The following is a 23,751-nucleotide window of genomic DNA, read 5'->3' on the forward strand; positions in this document are numbered from 1 at the left end:
GCTCGGATTCGGGTGCAGATCGCGTTAAAGGCCCGACGCCCGACTTTATCGCGATTTCGCACCCCAATCTTTTGTAAAATTGGGCCCTAAGATCGGGCAGAGCAAGTTGTCTGTCGGGGCTGCAGTGTACTGGAGTTTACAGACAATTAGAGTGTGCTGAGTGAACACGGTGGCAGTGGTTAGCACTGCAACCTCAGAGCTCCAGGAACTCGGGTTCGATTCCTGGTTTAGGTGACTGTGTGTGGAGTTTGCACATTCTCCCCGTGTCTGCATGGGTTTCCTCCGGGTGCTCCAGTTTCTTCCCACAGTCCAAAGATGTGTGGGTTAGGTGCATTGGCCATACTAAATTGCCCGTTAGTGTCCCGGGATGTGTAGGTTGGAGGGATTAGTGGGGTAAATATGTGGGGGTAGGGCCTAGGTGGGATTGTTGTCAATGTAGACTCGATGGGCTGAATGGCCTCCTTCTGCACTGTAGGGTTTCTATGATTAAAGTAGATATCTCCACCTCGAATCTCTCCAGCTCAGGGTCATTCAGCTCATGTACAAGTTGGAAACAGTCCAACACATAAGGGAGGGTCAGCAGTTTCTGAACAGTTTGCTCGGACTTTGGTTACACTTTGTAGAGAGGTACAGTTTCAGAATTGGAGTGATCAATAAAAATGCTGAGATTTGACAATAAATTCTTATTGATATTAATTATCTTTCTTACTCTTTTAAGCCTTCCTGCCTGCACAATAGCCTTTGGCTTTCCATTTCTATTTCTCAGATTTAAAAAAAAACAAAGCTTACCCTCAGAGTCACTTCCACCTTCATTCTCAGTGCACATTCCCTGATGATCAGTTTCTTCTGCTGAACTTTGCTTTCCTTTCACAGAAGAAATGAAACTCTTGAGATCTATCTCTCCTTTTGTCTGTGTGTGTGGGGTCAGTTTTACACTATCAACATGCTGGATGCCCATAGCAACACCAGAAAATGAAGGATGATCCATGTTTGGAATTGCTTTAGTGTTTGTATTGCTATTTTCTGCTAAGTTAGCTGTTGCAGATGGATGAACATATTCTTTGCTGTTAAGAATTATTTCTTCATCATTTCCTGAATGCATTTTGGCATGATCTTCCTGCACTTTCAAAGCATCAGGAATTTGATCTCCTACAGGAAACATTTCTTGCATTTTGCAACTTTGAACAGTTCCTGATATTACTGGTTTATTTTGGGTAGTTTGATTCAGAAACTGATTTTCACTGTCAAATACATCTTCATTATTTGAACTGCAGATCCTAACCCTTTGTTTTCTAGTACTATCATCATCATTCTTGCTGTCCTTGTTTACATTGTCTGTCAGTTCATTATCTTGTAAAGCCTGCTGGATGGCACGATGAGCTTCTGGTGACAAATTTAAATTTTTGGCAGCGGTGTTTGCCGAATGCATAGTACCACCAAACTCAATAGGAAACAAGTTGTTATCTTGCCCAAATTCCATTTCCTCATCTGAGCTACTTTCTAACATGGCTGCTTGTATAGCCAGCATAGTCCTTGGGGAAGCAGGAGCAGCAGCACCGTCATTCTGAGCTGTGGATGAGCTTGCCGTGAGAGGAGAGGATGAACTTGAATCTTTGACGGGCGCCCAACCAGTGTTTGAGACCAGTTCTGCATCTGCTGAATTGGTGATTTTCTCTGGTGTATTTTGCCGATCTGTCTCCTTATCTTCATTGTTTTTTGATTGGATCCCTGGAAATTCAAGAAATGTACGTGGATTATAGTATTCAATTTATTGCTTCTGGCATGCAGATCTTTTGAAATGTGGAGAATAAGTACAGTCTAATGAAGTTCAGTTAATCATCAATACACATTATTTGTATAACATCTGTAATTACCATGGATATTTATTGGATTTATGGAACTTCAATGAACCTCAATCAGATGTTTGACTCTGTCATAGTCTCAGGTTATTAAAGATAAAATATGAAACAAACTGGTAAACCACCCAAAATCATTTTAGTTTTGATTTTCTTAATCAATGTGTAATATTTTCATTAGTAATGACAATTATTGCTCAATGGAGAGTTCATAAATCGGAAAATGTTTGATTTTCTCTGTGTTGTAATTAACATGCCCCACCTCCACCACCGCCATCACTCCTTACTAGAAACTAGGACTCTTGCGGCAAGTAACTCACCTTCTGATTCACCAAAGCCTGTCCTCCATCTGCGAGGCACAAGTCAGGAGTGTGATGGAATAATTTCTACTTGCTTGGATGAGTGCACCTCCATCAATACTTGAGGTACTTACCACCATCCAGGACAAAGCAGCCCACCCAATTGTCAGCCCATCCACAAACATGCACTCCCTTCACCACTGACGCACAGTAGCAGCAGGATGCACTGCAGGAATTCACCAACCCTCCTCAGGTAGCAGCTTCCAAACCCACAACTACTACCATCTAGAAGGACAAGGGCAGCAGATACTTGGAAACACCACCACCTGGAAGTTCCCATCCAAGCCACCCATCGTTCTGAATTGAAAATATAGTGTCGTTTCTTCACTGTCCTGAAACTCCCTCCCTAACAGAACAGGGATTGCAGCAGTTCAAGAAGCAGCTCACCACCATCTTCTCTAGGGCAATTAGGGATGGGCAATAAAATGCTGCCTAACCAATGGCACCCCACATCCCATGAATGAATTTAAAAAGAAAATAAAACTAGACCCCTGGTGAATAAAGTTTAGGATAAGTAAATAAGTATCTACTGGAAAAAGTTATTTCATTTGAAAACTGTTAAGATTAAATGTCACTAGTCAATCTAAAACTTGCAGACGGTAAGAATAAATATATTTTCTTATTAAAAAGGGATAATTTCTTCATAGCAAAAGGAGATCTGGAGAAAATATCTGCTGAAAGGATGGAGTGAGTAATTTCCTTATCATTTGGGTATAAATACAAATTGATGAACACATTGCAAATGTGTACTGCACTGTTAGTATAAATTCCAGTGCATGAAAATGGAGCATTGTCCAATGCATAAAGAATGGGGCCAAACAGAAAAACAGGGTAGCAAATAAACACGGGGGAGGATAAAAATGTGCCATTTCCATTCATCTTTAAATATTTTTATTGATGACACTAATTAAGCCTGAAATTATTCTTTATTGTGTCTTCCTGCTGTACTACAAAAGCAGAATTTTTTTTTGACTTGGTTGTTACTAAAGCTTTGAATGAAATAGGCACTGTATGTGGAGTTGCAATGTTAATGCAAAACCTTAATAAAACATCCATTATTGATACATGGCAATCACTTGCTTGTTCAATTATATTCACTGTACCTTTTATCAGAATATAGTGTGAAGCATCTTCTGATACAAGCCGTCTGGTTTCCATGTCCTTTATGAATCCCCCCTCACTATTACACTCCATTTGAATTTGCCCGGAGTATTGTTTATTCATCTCTTTCTGAACGCCTTCAATATGTTGGTTAAGTTTGTTGCGTTTAAGGAGACCCGTCAGTTGGTACTGGGAAAAATCTGTCGACTCCTTTGAAAAGAATAGTAACAAGATTTACAAAACAAATCTCTGCTTAGACATAAAAAATCCTGACTTAAAGAATTATTTCCCCTAAAGGTCAACCCTAAATTAACACATATAATTCACGTAATTATTCATTACTTTTAAGAAACGCACTATTTTGTCATAATATCTTTTCTTTCTGCCAGGCAGGCCCCCCATTATGTGGTTTGTCTCCTGCCAGGATAGTAGAACATTACTTATTGCATAAAAATATGGCCATAATGCAAGAGTCTCATGTCAACATAAAATATAAGTTTTGATGATAAAATACTTAGATAACTGATAGGAAATGGTACCCAAACTCCATTTTTCAGCCCCTACCACAAACTTTTGTTCCCTAGGTATTAATTCCATCCTTCTTCCCAGCAATTGGCTGAGGCCAAATCAGACCATTCACAACCTTGGTATCATAGGTGACCCTGAGATAAGCTTCTCATTATATATCTGCACCATCATCAAGAGTGCTTACTTCCATCTCTGTAACACTGCCCAACCCCATCTCTGCTTCATCGTATCTGCAACTGATAACTCATCTGCGTATTTGTTATCTCTAGATTTGACTATTCCAATGGCCTCCCATTTTCCACAAGCTTAAACTTGAGCTCAGCCATAGACTAACTCACACCGTGTTCACCGTGCTGGCTGATCTATGGTCATGCCCTATTTTTTGGCTTTCACGGTCTTACGGGAGCTGGATTTCCGGCGAGGTCAGCCTCTTGCCCATTTCAGTTGAGAGGCTGAATAAATTATTTAAATTTATTATTATGTTCATTTGCATGGTATTCTGGGCTCGTTTGCCTTTGTGGCCTAACCGGGGGGGGGGGTTCTCTTCGACGAGGAAAACACGTGCTCCCATGAATGGGAACAGTCGTGTTGTCCTCGCCGGTAGAACTGGAGACCATTGAGACCCCCCCAGGGAGGACGAGGGCAAGGGAAGGAGTGCCCCTTGGGCAGTGCCATCCTGGCATCCTAGCACTGCCCAAGGGGCACCTTGGCAATTTCCACTGGGCACCCACGGGGAAGTGCCGGGGTGGGCCTTCGGGGGGGGAGCTTATGGGCAGGGCCTGGGGTGGGCCAGGCTGGGATGGCATGATCGGGGAGGGGGGCCCCACTGCGCACTCTGCCTGCGATTAGTGGGGGTAGTGTTCAGGCTGGCTACAACAGCAGAGGCCTGAAAGCTCTCTCTCTCTCTGTCAGACCTCTGCTGTTGCTGTTGCGCATGTTCAGACAGAGGATGGCGCAATAGTTCCGCAGGCTGGCTGGTAAATTAAGCCCCGCCCACTGCCTGTAGCAGCTAGGAATGGTCTAGCTGATCTTTTCATGCACTATGTGTACAAGATTGGGCGTAGAAACTCGCTCAAAAATCGGATCTGCAACTCTCCCATTTTCAAGCTAGCTGGACACTTAGAATCATTCTCATAAAATTCCGCCCATGTTGTTTGCCACCCCTCAATTTCAAAACTCTCAACTGTGCTTTCAAAGCTGTCTATGGTCTCAGCCTTCCCTAATCCTCCAGCCCACAACCCTCAGATACCAGCGTTCCTCCAATTCTGATCTCCCGCACACCCCCCCATTTTAAATCACTGGCAGCCATGATGTTAGCTGCCTAGCTCCCCAAGCTCTGGGATCTCTTCAGCTTTCTCTTTGATTAAGCTTTTGGTCATCTGTCCCAACATGGTTTGGGGTCATATTTTGTTTGGTAACATTTCTGAGAAGAACTCTGGGACGTTTGATTCTGTTAAAGTCACTATATCAATGCAAACTGTTGTTGCAGAGATTAAAATATAAACATCATTGTATGCTTATATAGAAGGGAGAGGGAAAGAGTAAAAATACTAGAAGTCTGTCTCTTCAGTTTTTTAAAGCATATATTGTAACATTATAGGTATTACAGTAACAATAGGTTTTTGCAGCATAATTGTTGCAGTGATAAATAGTATCTGAGCCTCTTGTTGTGAGAGGTAACATGCTAAGAATGTGATTAGCCTAGCGAGGACAAGAATTCCTAGTGTTGAGAGCGTACAAAACTTTGCATTCAGTCCCAGGCACACAGTTGTAACAACAGCACCAACTCCAATTTATCAGATTATTAGAACAACAGGAAGAACATTTTTCAACAGACCTGACACAAACTTTTACAAAACTAAGCCATCATCATGGAGCCTCATTAGTGGCAAGCAGAGGTTTGGGGTCGATCAATAACACTATAGCCCTGATTTTCAAACCACATTCACTACTAGTAAAGCTCCACTCCTCTGTTTTGGAATCTTGTGAAACTCTCTCAACATGCTCGATACTACTGGTGTGTTATACAATTTCCACTAATAGGTTAATTAATACAACCTAATTGCTGTAAATCTATGGCAAAAAAATTAACTGGATTAATTTGAAAATTGTGACTTGGGGTGGTATAGGTGTAAATCTTCTGAAGTGCAGCAATGAGGTGGATACAGGGCGGAGGTGGATAAAGATTGGGTGGATACGAGGTGGAGGTGGATAAGGGGGGGGGGGAGGAGGTGGATAAGAGGTGGAAGTCGGTATGGAGTGTGAGGTGGATAGGTTGTGGGGGGAGTTAGTTTGATAGTCAGGTTGGGAGGGCAGGTAATCAGGTTGGGTGAGGAATCAGGTCTGGTTAGGCAGTGGGGAGGCAGGGGTTGGCAATCGGACCAGGTGTAGCATGCTCGAGAGGACGAGATGAGTCTGGTTGGGGGATCGTCAGATGGAGTAGTCGGATGTGGGGGAGAGGGGGTGTTGGATATTCTGGTCAGCAGGGGTAATTGGGTGGTCAGAAGTCGGTGGGCACATTATTCAGATGTTAAACTAGATTTTAATCTGTTTAATATTTCCTGGATAACTGTTCAGGCAAGTACCATGGATCTTTCCGAATTCTCCAGTCCTAGCTCAGAGTCAGAGACTTTCATGGAGGGTTCCAGGAATCAAGGAAATTGCCCACTGGAAGCTGAAACTTCCCAGGTAATTCCCATGGAGACCAGAAGATTTGGCCCAATGTTTCCGTTTGTTTGTTAGTCGGTTGTTATCAGTATATTTCAAAAACTAACGGACAGATTTCAGCAAGACCATATAAGGTATGGCCCACAGAAGAAATTATTAGTTTGTGGTGATGATATGGAAATGAATCCACATCCTGGAATTTTCAAAAGGATCTGTTAACTTTGGGAGAGAGGAAATAGATTTTTTTTTTTAAAGAATGCTGTTGGTTGTTTTATTTAGGATGTTGTTGATTGTTTTAGAATTTATGAATTGTCTCAGCCATCGTGGTAGAATTTGTCACAGCTGCCAAAACGTGTGCAGTGTTTTCAGTGCAGGTTGTTTGGTGTGGATTGGTCTGAAGCCTCCTCCGTGAGATGAAAGTTCCGAATAAAAAGATTGTTTTTTTCAGCTTACAGTAATTACAGAGCATCAACCAGACAGGGAAAAGCCTCAAAGAATAACATTGAGTTAACACAGAGGCAAGCACTCTACTATGTCCCTCTTCATTTGTTCATAAAGGTTTTGTGTTTTAAGATTAGATAAAGCATACATTCACAAACTCACCCCAGCATAAAACTTGTCATGCATTTTTGCCACTATAAAACAATGAAGATACCTGAGGCATGGTCTGCAATAGACTTCTTCGACGCTTGGTGAACTCTTTGAGGTCCGTCAGGATTTCATGTCTTATCTCTGGAGGTAAGCTAGCAAAGTCTTCTGATTCAATGTCTACAGAATGAGGATTCTCAAGAAATGTATTCTAAATGGAATTGAAATTTTAAAAATAGCATTAGTTACTGTTTTTCAACATCTAAGAATAAGATACAGTAGAGGCTCAAATTATCCTGAAGGATTTTTGTATTAGTCAAGAAATCAGGGAATTGTGTTGTAGGGAGCAGGAAGAGAAGGGTACACATTGACCAGCTGTTCAAGGATAGCCTCACATATATGGCTCTTGTTGCACTTTAAAAAACTTATCAGCTCAAGAATAGTCACCTAATAATAAAAAGATCTTAAAAACAAAAGAATTGGAGGAGGGCATTGATGAGATGGGAGGGTAGTGACAGCAGTTGGAAAGATTTTTGCAGGAAAAGAAGATAATATCAGGATTGGCAAAAGGAACAAAATGATCAAATGTTGAGGGCAGAGGAACATGACATGCATATAATATAAAGGCAAAATACTGCAGACGCTGGAATCTGAAACAAAACAGTGCTGGAAAATCTCAGCAGTTCTGATGGCTCTGTTCTCTCTCCACAGATGCTAACATTTTGAGTCAGGGTGACTCTTCGTCAGAGCATTTGGCTCTGCAGACATGCATTTGGCTTCCCCCCTTTTGGCTTCATTTTCAATTTTTGTCAGCTGGAAATTATGCAAAAGATTTTTTAAGCAAATTATGGAAGGAAAGGTTGTAAAAGCACTTGGCTTTCCTTAAAACACAAAGCATCATTACACAGGGGCTAATACAAAAGCACTGGTAATATGATACTTAACAGAAGATTTGCACTCAATACATTTTACCGTAACAATGTTGTAACAGTGAGATCTATATTTAAAATAACATTTATGAATACATGTTCTCTTTCTTCCTCAACCAATAATCAATATGATCGTTACCCCAGAGAAATCATCATTATTCACCAATCTGTCGGAGGTGGGGAACCAAGTGAGCACAGGTTTTCTGGTTAAAAGTTATGCTGATTAACATAAAATCCAGAATATTGACCCTTCACTTTTATTTCTGAATTAATATTGCAGCTCCTGCCAAATTCCTTCATTCTTAATGCTGCATTCAAATAATTATGTGATGGTTTGGATTCTGCTGATCATGACTCATTTCACGTGCAAGGAGGGGACTGATTTAATAATATACATTGCTGGTACCTTTGTGCTAATTGCTTAGTGTCTACCAGCCTTATTTTCACCATATTCTGCAACAATTTCCATGCTTCCTTTCCACTCTGCTTTTCCATTATAACCATTTCAGGTTCCATTGAGGCATTCAACTATTTGAATAGAAAAATGTGCAGTTGAAAAGGCAGAAGAATGGCACTACATCGTAATGCTCAGTTGGAGAGTCAGAGCAGACATGATGGTCTGAATGGTCTTTTGCTGCACTGTTAACAATTCTGAGATTCTGTGATTTACACCTCCTCAGGACCTAGCTTTTGGGTCTATACTTGCCGCATTATTACCTCCTTTTGCAATGCACCATCAACACTTTTCCCATTTAATCAGTTTTTCCCTTCACCCAATCATGGACTTCTCCCATTTTCTTTCCTGAGTCTGCGCTTGTTTGAAGACTGTTTACCTCTAACATCTGCCAGTTCTTTTGAAAGGCAATTGATAGGAAATGTTTACTCTCTTTATGGACATTTCCTGACCAGCTGAGTATGGCCAGGATTTCTCTTTTGAATTTCATATTCAAGCATTTGCAGTGTTTTCCTTCTGTAAAATTGAATGTTGTCAACATATATCTAACAATTAAATATAAAATTGTGATTTTTTTCCCAAAATTTTGCAGTTAAGGGATCCATTTCCTTCCACAATTTCACATTGTTTATCAAAATAACAAGCAGCATATACCTGTTTGCAATGAGTACATTACAACCCGTACTTCTTTTATAATAATACTGTGCCCATGATAGTGGACACAACCTGACTTCATTGCACAATCTGCAAAGAAATAAAATATACCGAATAAGAATGGTGAAAGGAACCAATGGGTCCAGTTCCTCAATGGATCCAGCAGATGTTTTTTTTACAAAACACATGACAGTACATGCACATGCACACACAACCAATGCAGATACTTCACCTGGAATAGTTTCTCATTGTTCATGCGTTCTTCCCACTCCTTTTCTGCCTCTTCATCTGAACTAAAAAACAGTAAAAGATTGCTTGTACGAAGAGGACATCAATAAAGATTATAAATATCCTCTCAATAGCAAATTTCATCAAGTTAACATTTAAAAGTCAAATATTATGAAGATAAAACTAAAAATGGGCATAGTTTCCTGTTGCCCTGGCAATGAGTAGGAATAACACACCTGAAGTGTGTTGTTCCATTTCCGGGACTGTGCGTCCTAGGCCAATGGCGTGGATGCAGAATGCTCCAGAACGTGATAAAGGGAGAAGGAATATGCATGGGGTCTTTTGCCAATGATTTTAAACCCAGCACATCAGGGTTTTGCTCGCTTTCCAACGCCAGGGGCCCAGGTTGATTTCCAGCTTGGGATGGCTGTCTGTGTGGCGTTTGCATGTTCTCCCCGTGTCTGCGTGGGTTTGCTCCAGGTGCTCCAGTCTCCTCCCACAGTCCAAAAATGTGCGGGTTAAGTTGATTGACCATGCAAAATTGCCCCTTCGTGTCAGGGGATTAGTGATGTAAATAAATGAGGTTATGGGGATAGGGCCTGGGTGGGATTGTGATCGGAGCAGACGCGATGGGCTAAATTGCCTCTTTCTGCACTGTGGGGATTGTATGATTGGTGTCATTAGAGTTTTGTTTAAAAAAAATCAAACCTGTTTTCCTCTTTCTTTACCAAGGAAGGCAGAATAAAAATGTCCTCACGTTCTCCTCTTCTCACCTGAGAAAGGCTGGGTATGACCTCATCACTGTTGGTAAGATAAATACTTTGCTAAAACATTTAATTTCCAATAGGAATTTTTCTCTGATTGCTAATGTAACAGAAAAGTTAATTCACAAATGCTATTTTTCAATCACTCCATCTTTTTCACTCACATCAGAGAATGGAATAAAATACATTGATGAGCATTTAGGATCAAAAAGCTTCAAAGATTAGAGTTTATCAGCGCAAAACTTTACAACCTGTCTCCAACATTCCCTCTCCACAGTCCCTGTTTTTAGAAATGTCAGTGTGACGGTTAACAATTTTATTTACATATTGATTCAATGGCATCAGTCTCTTCTCAAATAGAAAATAATTTTAACCTCTTGATGCCACTAATGTTAAGCAAAAGAACTGCAGTACTCAGACACAGTAATTCTGCTCACTGGAAAATCCTACCATACATCACTGTGGCTACTATGTCATGTCAGTGATCACTTTCTCTTTTGCATTAGCATGGTCATATCAAACAAATGGATCTGCGCCATTTGCAGCAATTTATCTGTCCCCTAACGACCTGAACACATGTTGATGACTTGCTGCTATGTGACAATGACCTTGCATTAATTGACTTTCAACTATTTACTCAGGTCTGACATTAAACTAAAATTTGATTGGAAAGAAATTGCATCCACAGTCTGAATTATTATAACTTAAGACTGGGTTACACATCAATGGTGCAGTATTTGAAGCAATAATACATGGCACGTGGTGTGGAAAGCAATCAGATATAATTTTCTGGTTTTACCAAATTTTCAAGCGCACTATTGGAGGCAGAGGTTTAATCACTTTTTGCATCTCTTGGCAGCATTAGAGAAAATTGGCTGAAGTTGTATATCGTTCAGCAGGCTACCAAGAGTTGCAAAGGCCTTCGAACAGCTTATCCAATCACTTGAGAAAAGAAAGCATTTCATTTTTAAAATTATAATTTTATTTGCCTATTTTCCTTTGGACTTTTCCCATTCTTACATCCTTTTAAATCTCCTGGTACATCTACAATGTACTTCTTCTTCATAATACTCAAGTCTCATTTATTAAAAACACTTAGTGGTTCACAATATTCCATGACAACATTCATCAAAGGTCCCATGTCCTTTATGATATTTTCCCATTACAATTTACCTGTTAAGGCTGCAAGAGGGGCTCTGATTGCAATTTTCAATATTTTGTCTTAGTTGATGTAACACTAATTGTTAAAATAAAATTATCAGCTTGCCTGCAGTTTCTGGCTTTGGCCACTGGAGGTCTCATGCCACAGGAGATAAATTATAATTCCAAAAGAGAAAATGCTGGAAAATCTCAGCAGGTTTGGCAGCATCTGTAAGGAGAAAAAAGAGCTGACGTTTCGAGTCCGGATGACCCTTTGTCAAAGCTCTTTTCTCTGTTTTACAGATCTTTGATGTGGAGATGCCGGCGTTGGACTGGGGTAAACACAGTAACAGTTTTAACAACACCAGGTTAAAGTTCAACAGGTTTATTTGGTAGCAAACACCATTAGCTTTCGGAGCGCTGCTCCTTCATCAGATGGAGTGGATTTCCACTCCATCTGACGAAGGAGCAGCGCTCCGAAAGCTAATGGTATTTGCTACCAAATAAACCTGTTGAACTTTAACCTGGTGTTGTTAAAACTGTTACTGTGTTTACAGATCTTTACCAGCTCTTTTCTCTCTTACAGATGCTGCCAGACCTGCTGAGATTTTCCAGCGTTTTCTCTTTTGGTTTCAGATTCCAGCATCCGCAGTAATTTGCTTTTACTTAAATTGTCTCTTAGTGTCAGAGAGATTAGCATGGGGTCACAGGGATAAGCCCTGGGTGGGATTGTTGGTGCAGGTTCGATGGGCCATTAATCATAGGATTCTATGATTCTTTTCCCTCTGTCCCATCCCACAACTTGTCCCATTTCTTTCCCAACTCTCTTCTTCTTGTCTCACACTTCTTTCCCTCTCCCATCTGCCTCTTCACTCGATCCCATGGCCCAAGTATCCCCCTTTTCTAACTCTCCTTAAACTGAACAGTATGTGTAGTTTTCACATCCTGTGTGCAACAGCAAAGGAGAAAAATTACTTTAGCAAAACATAAAATTTTTGAAACTTTTGACTTTATTGAAATCAATGAAATCTAAAACTTTAAGTACCTTCTGCCACCAAAAACATTTTTCAAGGCATGTTGCTTCAGAATGGTTCTCAGCAGCTTATCTGTAGTTTTCTTTGTGTCTTTAACTGCCAGTTCCTTTCTCTGCCACCTGTTAATCTAAGATAGATGATAACATCAAGCGCCAGGAACAGGTGCCATTTTGCAACAAAACAGTATGTACAAAGCAATGTAAAGACCAACTCCGCTTTGGCAAAGGAAACTGAGTGTGAGGTTAACTTTATCTGAAATGGAGCAGTTGAATCTTTTAGCTTCAAGTGCGAGAAACAAACAGCCTGTGATTGGAGGAGAAGAGAATACCAGGAAAGTGAGTGACAGCACATTAGCCTGAGCACGGGAGGATGAGTTCGGCTGTACTAATTAAGCGCACAGCACGACATAATTATTATCCGGTTGTGCAGGCGTGCAGCTTAGAGGGAATATAGATTTGAGCCCATCATGATGCCTATATACAGTAAAATATTTGTTCTCTGGTATGATCTGGGAATGGGTGGTGCCCTTTAACCAAAAATACTGGATAACGGAGAGTTACAGTACTTTAGACAAAGGACAAGGCTTTGTCTTTGAGGGGTTGCGGAAAGAGGGAAAGCTGCTGGGAGCCCCTGGGCATCACAGTAAAACCACCACAAGTGAAGACCAAGTTAACACCACAACTGAGACAAGGTTCAGAGCAACTTTTAAAAATCCATGTCAGTTACTTCGAGCGGTATATCTTTGTTCAGGCACAATAAGCAAATCAGACCAAATAATTCAATAATTGCAGTGTAAAGGCGAAGAACAACTTCTGCAGATTTACAATTTATTGTTGTTACTGGCTTTAAAATAAAACTGTGCTTTCAGAAATTCCAGTTAACAGAGGATTCTGGTTGGTAAATCTTACTGTATTCCTTAAAAAATAACTGGTTCAACTCTTGTTGAGGGACTTCTATAAATCTGCATTAAAAGGTTAATTTTATTGTTAACTTTCTTGAACTTGAATGAAGTTATTATAAACAAGTGACAATATCAACATTTTATAAAATAAATTTTGGATGAATAAAAAAGGTTTTTGCTGCCTAATTACATACAGTCGGTAAAGTCACCATAGTCAAAAGTAAAAGTTTTTTAAAGTAAAGTTTATTTATTAGTCACAAGTGGGCTTACATTAACACTGCAACGAAGTTACTGTGAAAATCCCCTAGTTGCCACACTCCGGCGCCTGTTCGGGTACGCGGAGGAAGAATTTAGCATGGCCAATGCACCTAACAGCTCGGCTTTTGGACTGTGGGAGGAAACTGGAGCACCTAGAGGAAACCCACGCAGACACGGGGAGAATGTGCAATCTCCACACAGGCAGTGACCCAAGCAGGGAATTGAACCCAGGTCCCTGGCACTGTGAGGCAGCAGTGCTAACCACCGTGCTGCCCCTAGACGACCATTAGCTGGTGCTGTTTTTAACCTGAGGATCACTACACCTCAGGTGAGGGGCAAAGTTATTCATGAATAACCTCAGCCGGGACAGGAATTGAATCCCGCTGTTGGCATCGCTCTGCACCACAAACCAGCTGTCCAGCCAACTGAGCTCAGTCAATCCTTGTCTAATCACATATCAAGGAAATGAAAATGTATTACTGGACAATACCTACCAAGGTTTGTTTCTTGAGCAGAGGTGTCTTTCCATCAAAAACAATTACTGGTCTTATTCGGTGAAACAAAAGTTTGCAAAGTCGATGAAGCAAAATCAGAAGGTGAGCATTTGGTATAGCATTACCATGGCGATCTCGTGCTCCCTTCACTGCCTGGTTTAACCAAATGCTGATATCTTTTAACAATGGTTAAGAAAAGAAAATATTTTGTCAGCTTGGTAAAGTTAAAGGATGTAAAAGGGGTCTAGCCGATATGAACTTGGAAGAAAAGATACTAAACTGGTCAACAGATCAGAAGTAGGAAATCTTCAATGACATGGATAAAGCACCAAATAATTCTACTGCCAAAAGGCAAAAAGGATAGATGTGTGCAAAAATAAACATTATTTAGAACAAGAAAGGCTGAACAATTTGGACCTATATTCGTTGGAGTTTAGAATAATGAGAGATGATCTTATTGAAACATACAAGATCCTGAGGGAACTTGAGAGGGTGGATGCCAGGAGGATGCTTCCTCTTGTGGGGGAGACTAGAACTAGGGGACACAGTTTAAAAATAAGGTGGAAATGAGGAATTTATTTTTCTTAAAGGGTGGTTAGTCAGTTGAATTCTCTTCCTCAGGAAACAGTGGAGGCAGGATCATTGATTTTATTCAAGGCAGAGTTAGATTGATATGGATGTCAAGGGTTGGGGGGGGGGGGGGGGGGCGGGGGGGAAGAGAGAGAGAGAAAGAAAAGAGAGAGGAGAAAAGCAGGTGAAGTTGAGACCACAATCAGATCAACCATAATCTTATTGAATCATGGAGTGGGCTCAAAGGGCTGAATAGACTAACTCCTGCTCCTAAGCCCTATGTTCCAATGCAGCCCAAATCTGGAGTCAAGCCCTGGCTAAAACAAAGCAGCAAAGTTTTCACTTTGTTTCCCTTTTTGGTTTATGCACAATTCAAGTGCTAAACATTTGGCAGGACACAAGAACCTTCGACATAGAAGCTAATCTCAACCTATTTGTCCTGCGACCACTCTCCCCACTGCTGATACCAGCCCTTCATTACCACTGGGATTCACAACATTATGTGAGTAAAGACAAAAATAATGAAGTTGTAACACCAAAGTGCCTGTAGTTATAATTTGCTTTGTTGGCTTCTACCGGAACTGTGAACACCAGTTGTTCTTGTAGCTACACAAAGGATACCAACAGCAAGTATTTTTCCTTCAAGAGTTTCTGGGTTAATAGGTTGTCCTGTGCACTCCAAAAGTTTCCATAGCCCCTTCACTCCCATAATGCTGTTTACAATCACTCATAATCTGCAAGAAAAAAAAGATTTGCTTTTAGAAAGCACTTTTCATACCCAACAGACATGTCACAACACTTTACAGCCAATGAAGTACTTTTTGAAGTACAGGCATCGTTGTAATGAGGAAATATGGTAGCCAATTTGCATGCAGTAAATTACCACAAACACCAATGTGATAACGACCAGATAAGCTGTTTCATGATGTTGACTGCAAACTAAACATTTGCCTGAATAATGAGGTTAACTCCACCACTATTTTTCAAAAGAGTTCCATGGGATCTTTGATATTCACCTGGACAGACCAATGGGACCTTGGTTTTTAGTTTAGTTTATTTATTAGTATCACAAGTAGGCTTACATTAACATTGCAATGAAGTTACTGTGAAAATCCCCTACTCAACACATTCCAGCACCTGTTCAGGTACACTGAAGGAGAATTTAGCATGGCTAATGCGCCAGCATGTCTTTCGGACTGTGGGAGGAAACCCACACAGACATGGGGAGAACATGCATACTCTACACAGACAGTGACTCAAGCCAGGAATTGAACCTGTGTCACTGGCATTGTTTGACAGCAGTGCTAACCACTCTGCTACCGAAAGATGGTACCTCCACCAAATGCCAGCTGTCAGTTTAATATCAATAATGGAGAAGTTACTGGAAGTGGAGGAGTGGCACTGTTAATCAAGGAGAGTGTAACGGCTGCAGAAAGGCATTTTGAAGGGGATCTGCCTACAGAGGTAATATGGGCTGAGGTTAGGAATAGGAAAGGAGCGGTCACGTTGTTAGGAGTTTACTATAGGCCCCCAAATAGTAATAGAGATGTGGAGCAAGAAATTGCTAAGCAGATTATGGATAGGTGTGGTGGTCACAGGGTAGTTGTCATGGGTGACTTTAACCTTCCAAATATTGATTGGAACCTTTATAGGTCGAATAGTTCGGATGGGGCAGTTTTTGTGCAGTGTGTGCAGGAGGGGTTCCTGACACAATATGTGGATAAGCCGACAAGAGGTGGGGCCACATTGGATTTGGTAATGGGAAATGAACCGGGCCAAGTGTTGGATTTAGTTGTGGGAGAGCACTTTGGAGATAGTGACCACAATTCGGTGTCTTTTGTTATTGCAATGGAGAGAGAGAGGGCCATACGGCAGGGCATAGTTTACAATTGGGGGAGAGGTCATTATGATGCAATCAGGCGGGAATTAGGAAGCATAGGTTGGGAACAAAAATTGTCAGGCAAAGGCACTAATGATAAGTGGAACTTATTCAAGGAACAAATACTGCGTGTCCTTGATAGGTATGTCCCTGCCAGGCAGAGAGGAAATGGCCGAGTGAGGGAACCATGGTTCACAAAAGAGGTGGAATGTCTTGTCAAGAGGAAGAAGGAAGCGTATGTTAGGTTGAGAAAACAAGGTTCAGTTGGCTCGATGGAGGGTTACAAGTTAGCAAGAAATGAGCTGAAAAAGGGGCTTAGGAGAGCTAGGAGGGGGCATGAGAAGTCCTTGGCGGGTCGGATTAAGGAAAACCCCAAGGCTTTTTACTCTTATGTGAGGAATAAAAGAATGACCAGGGTGAGGTTGGGGCCGGTCAAGGACGGTAGTGGGAATTTGTGCATGAAGTCAGAAGAGATAGGAGAGGTGATGAATGAATACTTTTCTTCGGTGTTCACCAAGGAGAAGGGCCATGTTTTTGAGGAAGAGAGGGTGTCACAGGCTGATAGGCTGGAGGAAGTAGATGTTCGGAGGGAAGATGTACTAGCAATTTTGAATAAACTGAAAGTTGATAAGTCCCCTGGGCCTGATGAAATTTATCCTAGGATTCTTTGGGAGGCAAGGGATGAGATAGCAGAGCCTTTGGCTTTGATCTTTGGGTCCTCACTGTCCACGGGGGTGGTGCCAGAGGACTGGAGAGTGGCGAATGTTGTTCCTCTGTTTAAGAAAGGGAATAGAAATGACCCTGGTAATTATAGGCCGGTTAGTCTTACTTCGGTGGTCGGTAAGTTGATGGAAAAGGTCCTTAGGGATAGGATTTACGACCATTTAGAAAGATGCAGATTAATCCGGGATAGTCAGCATGGATTTGTGAAGGGCAAGTCTTGCCTCACAAATTTGATAGAATTTTTTGAGGAGGTAACTAAGTGTGTAGATGAAGGTAGTGCAGTTGATGTCATATACATGGATTTTAGTAAGGCGTTTGATAAAGTCCCCCACGGTCGGCTTATGAAGAAAGTAAGGATGTGTGGGATAGAGGGAAGTTTGGCCGATTGGATAGGTAATTGGCTATCTAACAGAAGACAGAGGGTGGTGGTGGATGGAAAATTTTCGGACTGGAAACCGGTTACCAGCGGAGTGCCACAGGGATCAGTGCTTGGTCCTCTGCTATTTGTAATTTTTATAAATGACTTGGAGGAGGGGGCTGAAGGGTGGATCAGTAAATTTGCTGATGACACCAAGATTGGTGGAGTAGTGGATGAGGTGGAGGGCTGTTGTAGGCTGCAAAGAGATATAGATAGGATGCAGAGCTGGGCTGAAAAATGGCAAATGGAGTTTAACCCTGACAAATGCGAGGTGATTCATTTTGGTAGGATATGGATTACAGGGTCAAAGGTAGGGTTCTGAAGAATGTGAAGGAACAGAGAGATCTTGGGGTTCATATCCATAGATCTCTGAAGGTTGCCACTCAAGTGGATAGAGCCGTGAAGAAGGCCTATAGTGTGTTGGCGTTCATTAACAGGGGGTTTGAGTTTAAGAGCCGTGGGGTTATGCTGCAACTGTACAGGACCTTGGTGAGACCGCATTTGGAATATTGTGTGCAGTTCTGGTCACCTCACTACAAGAAGGATGTGGAGACACTGGAAAGAGTGCAAAGGAGATTTACCAGGATGCTGCCTGGTTTGGAGGGTAGGTCTTATGAGGAAAGGTTGAGGGAACTTGGGCTTTTCTCTTTGGAGTGGAGGAGGTTGAGAGGAGACTTGATAGAGGTTTATAAGATGATGAGGGGGATAGATAGAGTGAACGTTCAAAGACTATTTCCTCGGGTGAATGGAGCGGTAACTAGGGGGCATAACTATAGGGTTCATGGTGGGAGATACAGGAAGGATGTCCAAGGTAGGTTTTTTACTCAGAGAGTGGTTGGGGTGTGGAATGGACTGCCTGCAGGGATAGTGGAGTCAGAAACTTTAGGAAAATTTAAGAAGCTATTGGATAGGCACATGGAGTACTTCGGGATGATAGGGAGGAAATAGCTTGATCTGGGTTTCAGACAAAGCTCGGCACAACATCGTGGGCCGAAGGGCCTGCTCTGTGCTGTACTGTTCTATGTTAATCTATCAGTGACAGAGTGACTGATCAAATGATGACGTACAATTGCACAAAGAGAGCTTGTATGGAATTATGAAGGAAATGTCATGTCTTTTTCAGGTCACAATGGATAGAAGAGCTTTCACGGAGGTTGCCTGGATTTACAAAAGGTATTTGATGACATTCCACACTGAAGATTAGCAAAAAATTACATAGAATTATGGGTTAGTGTGTATTAAAAGGTAAGTACAGTAAGGAGTCTAACAACACTAGTGGCGTTTGCTACTAAATAAACCAGTTGGACTTTAACCTGGTGCTCTTAAAAGGTAAGTGACAGACTAGGGACAAAAGGATCATTCTCTGATCCTGTGACCAGTTGTGTTACCCAGAGATCTGTATTTTTCACAATTTATGAGTAATTTGAATGAAGGAGATGTTACAGAGCAGGAGGAAGTTATATTGCGGTTGTATAAAGTTACTGCCTTTTGTTCTATGACATCTTTATGATTGAATCTCTCCTGTCCTCTAGTCTGTCCCACATTTTCCCATTTGTTCTCCCTCCTTTCATTGGTTAAAAAACACCTTCCTTCATATCGGAAGAGCCATATTTCACTCGAAACATTAACTGTTTCTCTCTCCACAGACACTGCCAGGCCTGCTGGGCATTTCCAGCACTTATTATACATCGAGGAGTGTTTATTAAATCGTGCAGCTCCTGAACATTCACATCTAATCCCCGCCCTCAGTGCCTCCGAGTGCTCTCCGGCCCGATTAGCATCACTGTTCCATCAACTCACCCGGAAAGCGCCTGATGTCCGCACCAGCTGCTGAACCCCCAATGTTCGAAACGGAACCGAGTGACAGTCACTCTCGATGCGGTCACAACGGGGACAGGTATTAGTGAGGCACCGTTACTACTTCCGGGCAGGAATCCCGCTGAATGCGGAAGGAGCCGGCGGATCACATTGTTTGGTGCACAGGGGTTTGTGTTAACAATCAGTCCCGAGTTCACATTCGTCTGTCCCGGAGTCAGGGACACGCTGAGGGATGGGTGAGGAGAAGGGGGTGACAGTTGTTGATGGCGCTTTGGCAACAGAGCTGGAGGCGGCGGGCCTGGACTTACAGGTTAAAGCAAAATGCTGCAGGTGCTGGGATCTGAAACAAAGACACAAAATGCTGGAAAATCTCAGCGGGTCTGACAGCATCTCTGGAGAGAGAATAGAGCCAACGTTTCATTTAAGTTTATTTATTAGTATCACAAGTAGACTTACATGAAGTTACTGTGAAAATCCCCTTGTTGCCACACTCCTGTTCGGGCTCACTGAGGGAGAATTTAGCATGGTCACTACACCTAACCAACATGTCTTTTGGAGGAAACCGGAGCACCTGGAGGAAACCCATGCAGACACGGGGAGAATGTGCAGATTCTGCACAGTGACCCAAACATGGTCCCTGGAGCTGTGAAGCAGCAGTACTGACCATTTCAAGTCAGGATGACCCTTCGTCAGAGCAGAAGACTGAGATTTTGGGATGAGGTTGATACTGTAGTGGTGGGGGTGGCAGGTAGTGAGAGCTGGATAGAGAGCCAGTGGTTGGCGGAGATGGGAGAATTTAACCAAGATGTCATGGACAAAAAAGACACAGGGACTGTAAATGGTGGTGATAAAAGCTGAGCATGGTGCTGAAAGCAGGACATTAAGAGATCAGAATGTGTCAATGGCAGAACAAAGTTAGTAAGAAGTTTAACAACACCAGGTTAAAGTCCAACAGGTTTATTTGGTAGCAAAAGCCACACAAGCTTTCGGAGCTCTAAGCCCCTTCTTCAGGTGAGTGGGAATTCAGTGGTTGGCGGAGATGGGAGAATTTAACCAAGATGTCATGGACAAAAAAGACACAGGGACTGTAAATGGTGGTGATAAAATTCCCACTCACCTGAAGAAGGGACAGAATTCCCACTCACCTGAAGAAGGGGCTTAGAGCTCCGAAAGCTTGTGTGGCTTTTGCTACCAAATAAACCTGTTGGACTTTAACCTGGTGTTGTTAAACTTCTTACTGTGTTTACCCCAGTCCAACGCCGGCATCTCCACATCAGAACAAAGTTAAGCAGCGTGTCAAAGAACAACCTGAGACATGTAAGAGATGACCATCGTGGGGAGGAGGGGAGACAGTGGTAAGGGAAACTAAAAAGTGAGATTTTAAAACATTGAAAAATGAAACAATGGAAGAAATGAAAATAAGTTTTAAAAATAAAATAAACTGATGGAATTGGGGTGAAAGTGGAGGAGAGAGTTCATTGTCTGAAGTTGTTAAACTCGAAGTTAAGTCCGGAAGGCTCTAAAGTGCCTTATCAGCAGATAAGATACTGTTAATCCAGTTTGCTTCACTGAAACATTTCAACAGGCCAAGGATGGATATGTGGACATGAACAGGATGGTGTGTTAAAATGGCAAGTGACAGGATGGTCTGGGTCCTGCTTGCAGATGGACTAAAGGTGTTCTGCAAAGCAGTCACTTAGTCTATACTTGGTCTCTCCAAAGTAGAGTAGACCACATTGGGAGCAGGGAATGCAATAGACCAGATTAAAGAAGGTGCATGTGAAGTGTTACTTCACCTGAAGAGTGTTTAGACCCTTGAGTGGTGAGCAGGGAGGAGGTAGAGGGGCAGGTGTTGCACTTTCTGTGATTGCATGGGAAGACGTTGGGTATGATGAAGGGATGGCCCAGGGTATCCTGGAGGGAACGGTCCCTGCGGAATGCTGACAAGGGGAGTGAGGGGAAGATGGGTTTTTCTGGTGGCCTTGGAGGTGATGGGGACTCCAGGACTTCGCGGTAACGAGGAAAGATGGGAATAGGATTTGGGATCATGCACCCTCTGTACATAACTTCAACTCCATCTCCTACTTGATTATGTAAACTCGACCCTGTCGCCTACATGTTACGTAAATTTGACTCCACCCCTACATGATTATCCATTCTCAGCTCTGTCACTTTCTCTGTGTAATTTGGACTTTGCTGTTGGCTATGAGCGTTTACAAGAAGATGTAGTGGCCAGAAAACATCACGGTTTCACAGTAGTTAGCACAGCTGCCTCACAGCATCAGGGATCCAGGTTCTGGCCTCGGGTCATTGTCTGTGTGGACTTTGCACATTGTCCCCCTGTCTGCATGGGTTTCCTCTGGGTGCTCTGGCTTTCTCCCATAGTTCAAAGATGTGCAGGTTTGGTGGATTGGCCATGCTAAATTGCCCCCTAGTATTCCAAGATGTGTAGGTTAGGAGGATTAGCGGGGTAATATGTGGTGTTACTGGGATAGGGCCTGGGTGGGATTGTTGTCGAAGAGTCAGTGCAGACTCGATGGGCCAAATGGCCTCCTGCACTGTAGGGATTTTATGAAAATGACTTTGCAGTCAGACTGTGTAGAACTGACATTTATAAAGCCTTCTATGACTTTTATTTAAAATGTTTTAACAAAGTATCCTATCCACTGGCTGCTATGCAAAGACATCCTATTGTCACCATTGTATGACCACTTCTAGCTCCCAGTTTCTTAAATTGGCAGCAGACCTGCAGTTTGTCCTCATTGTCTCCTCTGACTGCCTGTGCGGCAGAGACGTACAATTGTGGCTGTATTTAGCTTGCCATCAATGGCTACCAGGCTCTTCTAGATAGATCCATTCATTTGGAGGTGAATGTCATTGTTTTCACTTAAACTAAAATTAATTTAAATAAAATTGTTTTCATCTATATAGGGAGATCGATTGTGGAGTGCCAGAGTATTGCAAACTAATCCACAGGCAATCAAAAATGTGCATGCAAGGTAATTAGAGTCAGCTATTTTTGTTTTGCTGTTTGTGATAATTTGCTCTTTTGTTCGATTTTAAAAATACAGCTCAATTTAGTTGGTAAGTAGACCTATTACTTTGTTATGGTTGTGGACTTGGGAAGGATCTGTCACAGTTGATGCCTGCATTCCCTTTGTACCTTTTAGAGGTATATGTTCTAGGTGCTTGCCTAATGAACAGGTACTTTGTGTGCTCTTAAATTACATCTCCCACTTGCACCATTTGTGTTAGATAAATCACATCACTTATTTCCATTCTTTTCTTTCATGCACACATTGTGACAACCTTTGACCTGAAGTAATACAGTGCCACATTTGTGCGGTGAGTGATGTGGGTTATGATTTGTGGTTTGTGTGAAAAGCATCTTTGTTGTGTTGAAAATTTTAAGAGAAATTTCCCTTTTTGAACGATCTTTTGCCAGTTAAATCCCGTTTAAATATAAGATTTTTATGTTCTGATTAGTGTTTAAAGTAAAAGCTACAGAAAGTGGAATCTTGTTGGCAATGTCTTAATTTAGGGCAATTCAGTAAATGTGGTTATTTTGGTTTATGGTTTCCCCATGGGGTTTGTAACAACATGCATATTTATGGACTGATAGGATGAAAGGTCTGTTGCCTGAAGTCATTACGGATCCTTTTAATCCAGGCCTTAGTAGGTTTGGACCCACAATAAAAAAAATGTCCCAAGTTCTCACTGGTATAAAATTGGCATTCTGATTCAGCGAGGTTACACAAATAGTATGTGAGAAGGAAAAATGTCTCTCACCTGTGAGAGGCAGTGATCTTCAGAGGTCGGGCTTGTTATAAATTTGGGGAAGAGCAGATGGACCTTTACTCTGTCAAGCTCATTTTAGTGTCTGATATATAAAATGCCATTTGGGTTAAATGGATATATGTACTGGTCAAAATGCAGAACACACTTCAATTTGTCCTAAAATTAATCAATTTAAGGTGAAGTGATAATGTGCAAATTGGCTGGGATCCTGAACAGGATGGAGTTTTTAAAAATTGCATTAATCGATAAACTTGATTCAGTTGTAGATTAGACCTTTGTCTTCCTGTATCCAAGTTTTCAGCTTTAAAAGAGACGAGAGATATATCCCAAACATACTTTTGGTATCTTTCTATCTTCTGGGTTCATTTAGATAGAAGTGAATACCTAAATAAGAGAGAATGAAGACCCATGGAAGCTGATCTGATCCAACAGATATGATGTACTATCTGTGAGGAAAGGGATGAAGAGTGCCAGAATGCTGACCCAGCTTGAAACAGGATGTTGCCCGAAAGGAGGAGGAGAGAGAGTTTAAGGTGGTAGTTATTATTCAAGCCATGTAGGGAGAAGCAAAGTGGGAAGGTGAACTGTGC

General features: G+C 41.8%; 2 protein-coding genes across 5 annotated transcripts in view; one reads left to right on the forward strand and one right to left on the reverse strand.

Annotated features, from left to right (window-relative positions):
* ercc5 (excision repair cross-complementation group 5) overlaps nt 1–23,751 on the reverse strand; it is a 119,266-nt gene that overhangs the window by 18,095 nt on the left and 77,420 nt on the right. The window contains exons 11-18 of the mRNA XM_078221430.1: nt 15,147–15,254; nt 13,956–14,131; nt 12,314–12,429; nt 10,073–10,165; nt 9,369–9,429; nt 7,167–7,310; nt 3,319–3,526; nt 790–1,728 (exon numbers count right to left, since the gene is read on the reverse strand). Coding sequence (XP_078077556.1) covers nt 790–1,728; nt 3,319–3,526; nt 7,167–7,310; nt 9,369–9,429; nt 10,073–10,165; nt 12,314–12,429; nt 13,956–14,131; nt 15,147–15,254 — 1,845 coding nt within the window. The remainder of the gene's footprint in view (nt 1–789; nt 1,729–3,318; nt 3,527–7,166; nt 7,311–9,368; nt 9,430–10,072; nt 10,166–12,313; nt 12,430–13,955; nt 14,132–15,146; nt 15,255–23,751) is intronic.
* The window catches only part of LOC144499601 (betaine-homocysteine S-methyltransferase), a 29,432-nt gene continuing 25,110 nt past the window's right edge, over nt 19,430–23,751 (forward strand). Inside the window, exons 1-2 of one of the 4 annotated variants that reach the window (XM_078221743.1) lie at nt 19,430–19,530; nt 22,295–22,362. In XM_078221743.1, coding sequence (XP_078077869.1) covers nt 19,489–19,530; nt 22,295–22,362 — 110 coding nt within the window. In that variant the 5' untranslated portion in view covers nt 19,430–19,488. Of the gene's footprint in view, nt 19,694–22,294; nt 22,363–23,751 lie in introns of all 4 variants that reach the window. The other 3 variants (XM_078221741.1, XM_078221742.1, XM_078221744.1) reach the window with 3 other exon arrangements.

Source organism: Mustelus asterias, chromosome 10, assembly GCF_964213995.1.
Source record: "Mustelus asterias chromosome 10, sMusAst1.hap1.1, whole genome shotgun sequence".
Taxonomy (NCBI): Eukaryota; Metazoa; Chordata; class Chondrichthyes; order Carcharhiniformes; family Triakidae; genus Mustelus; species Mustelus asterias.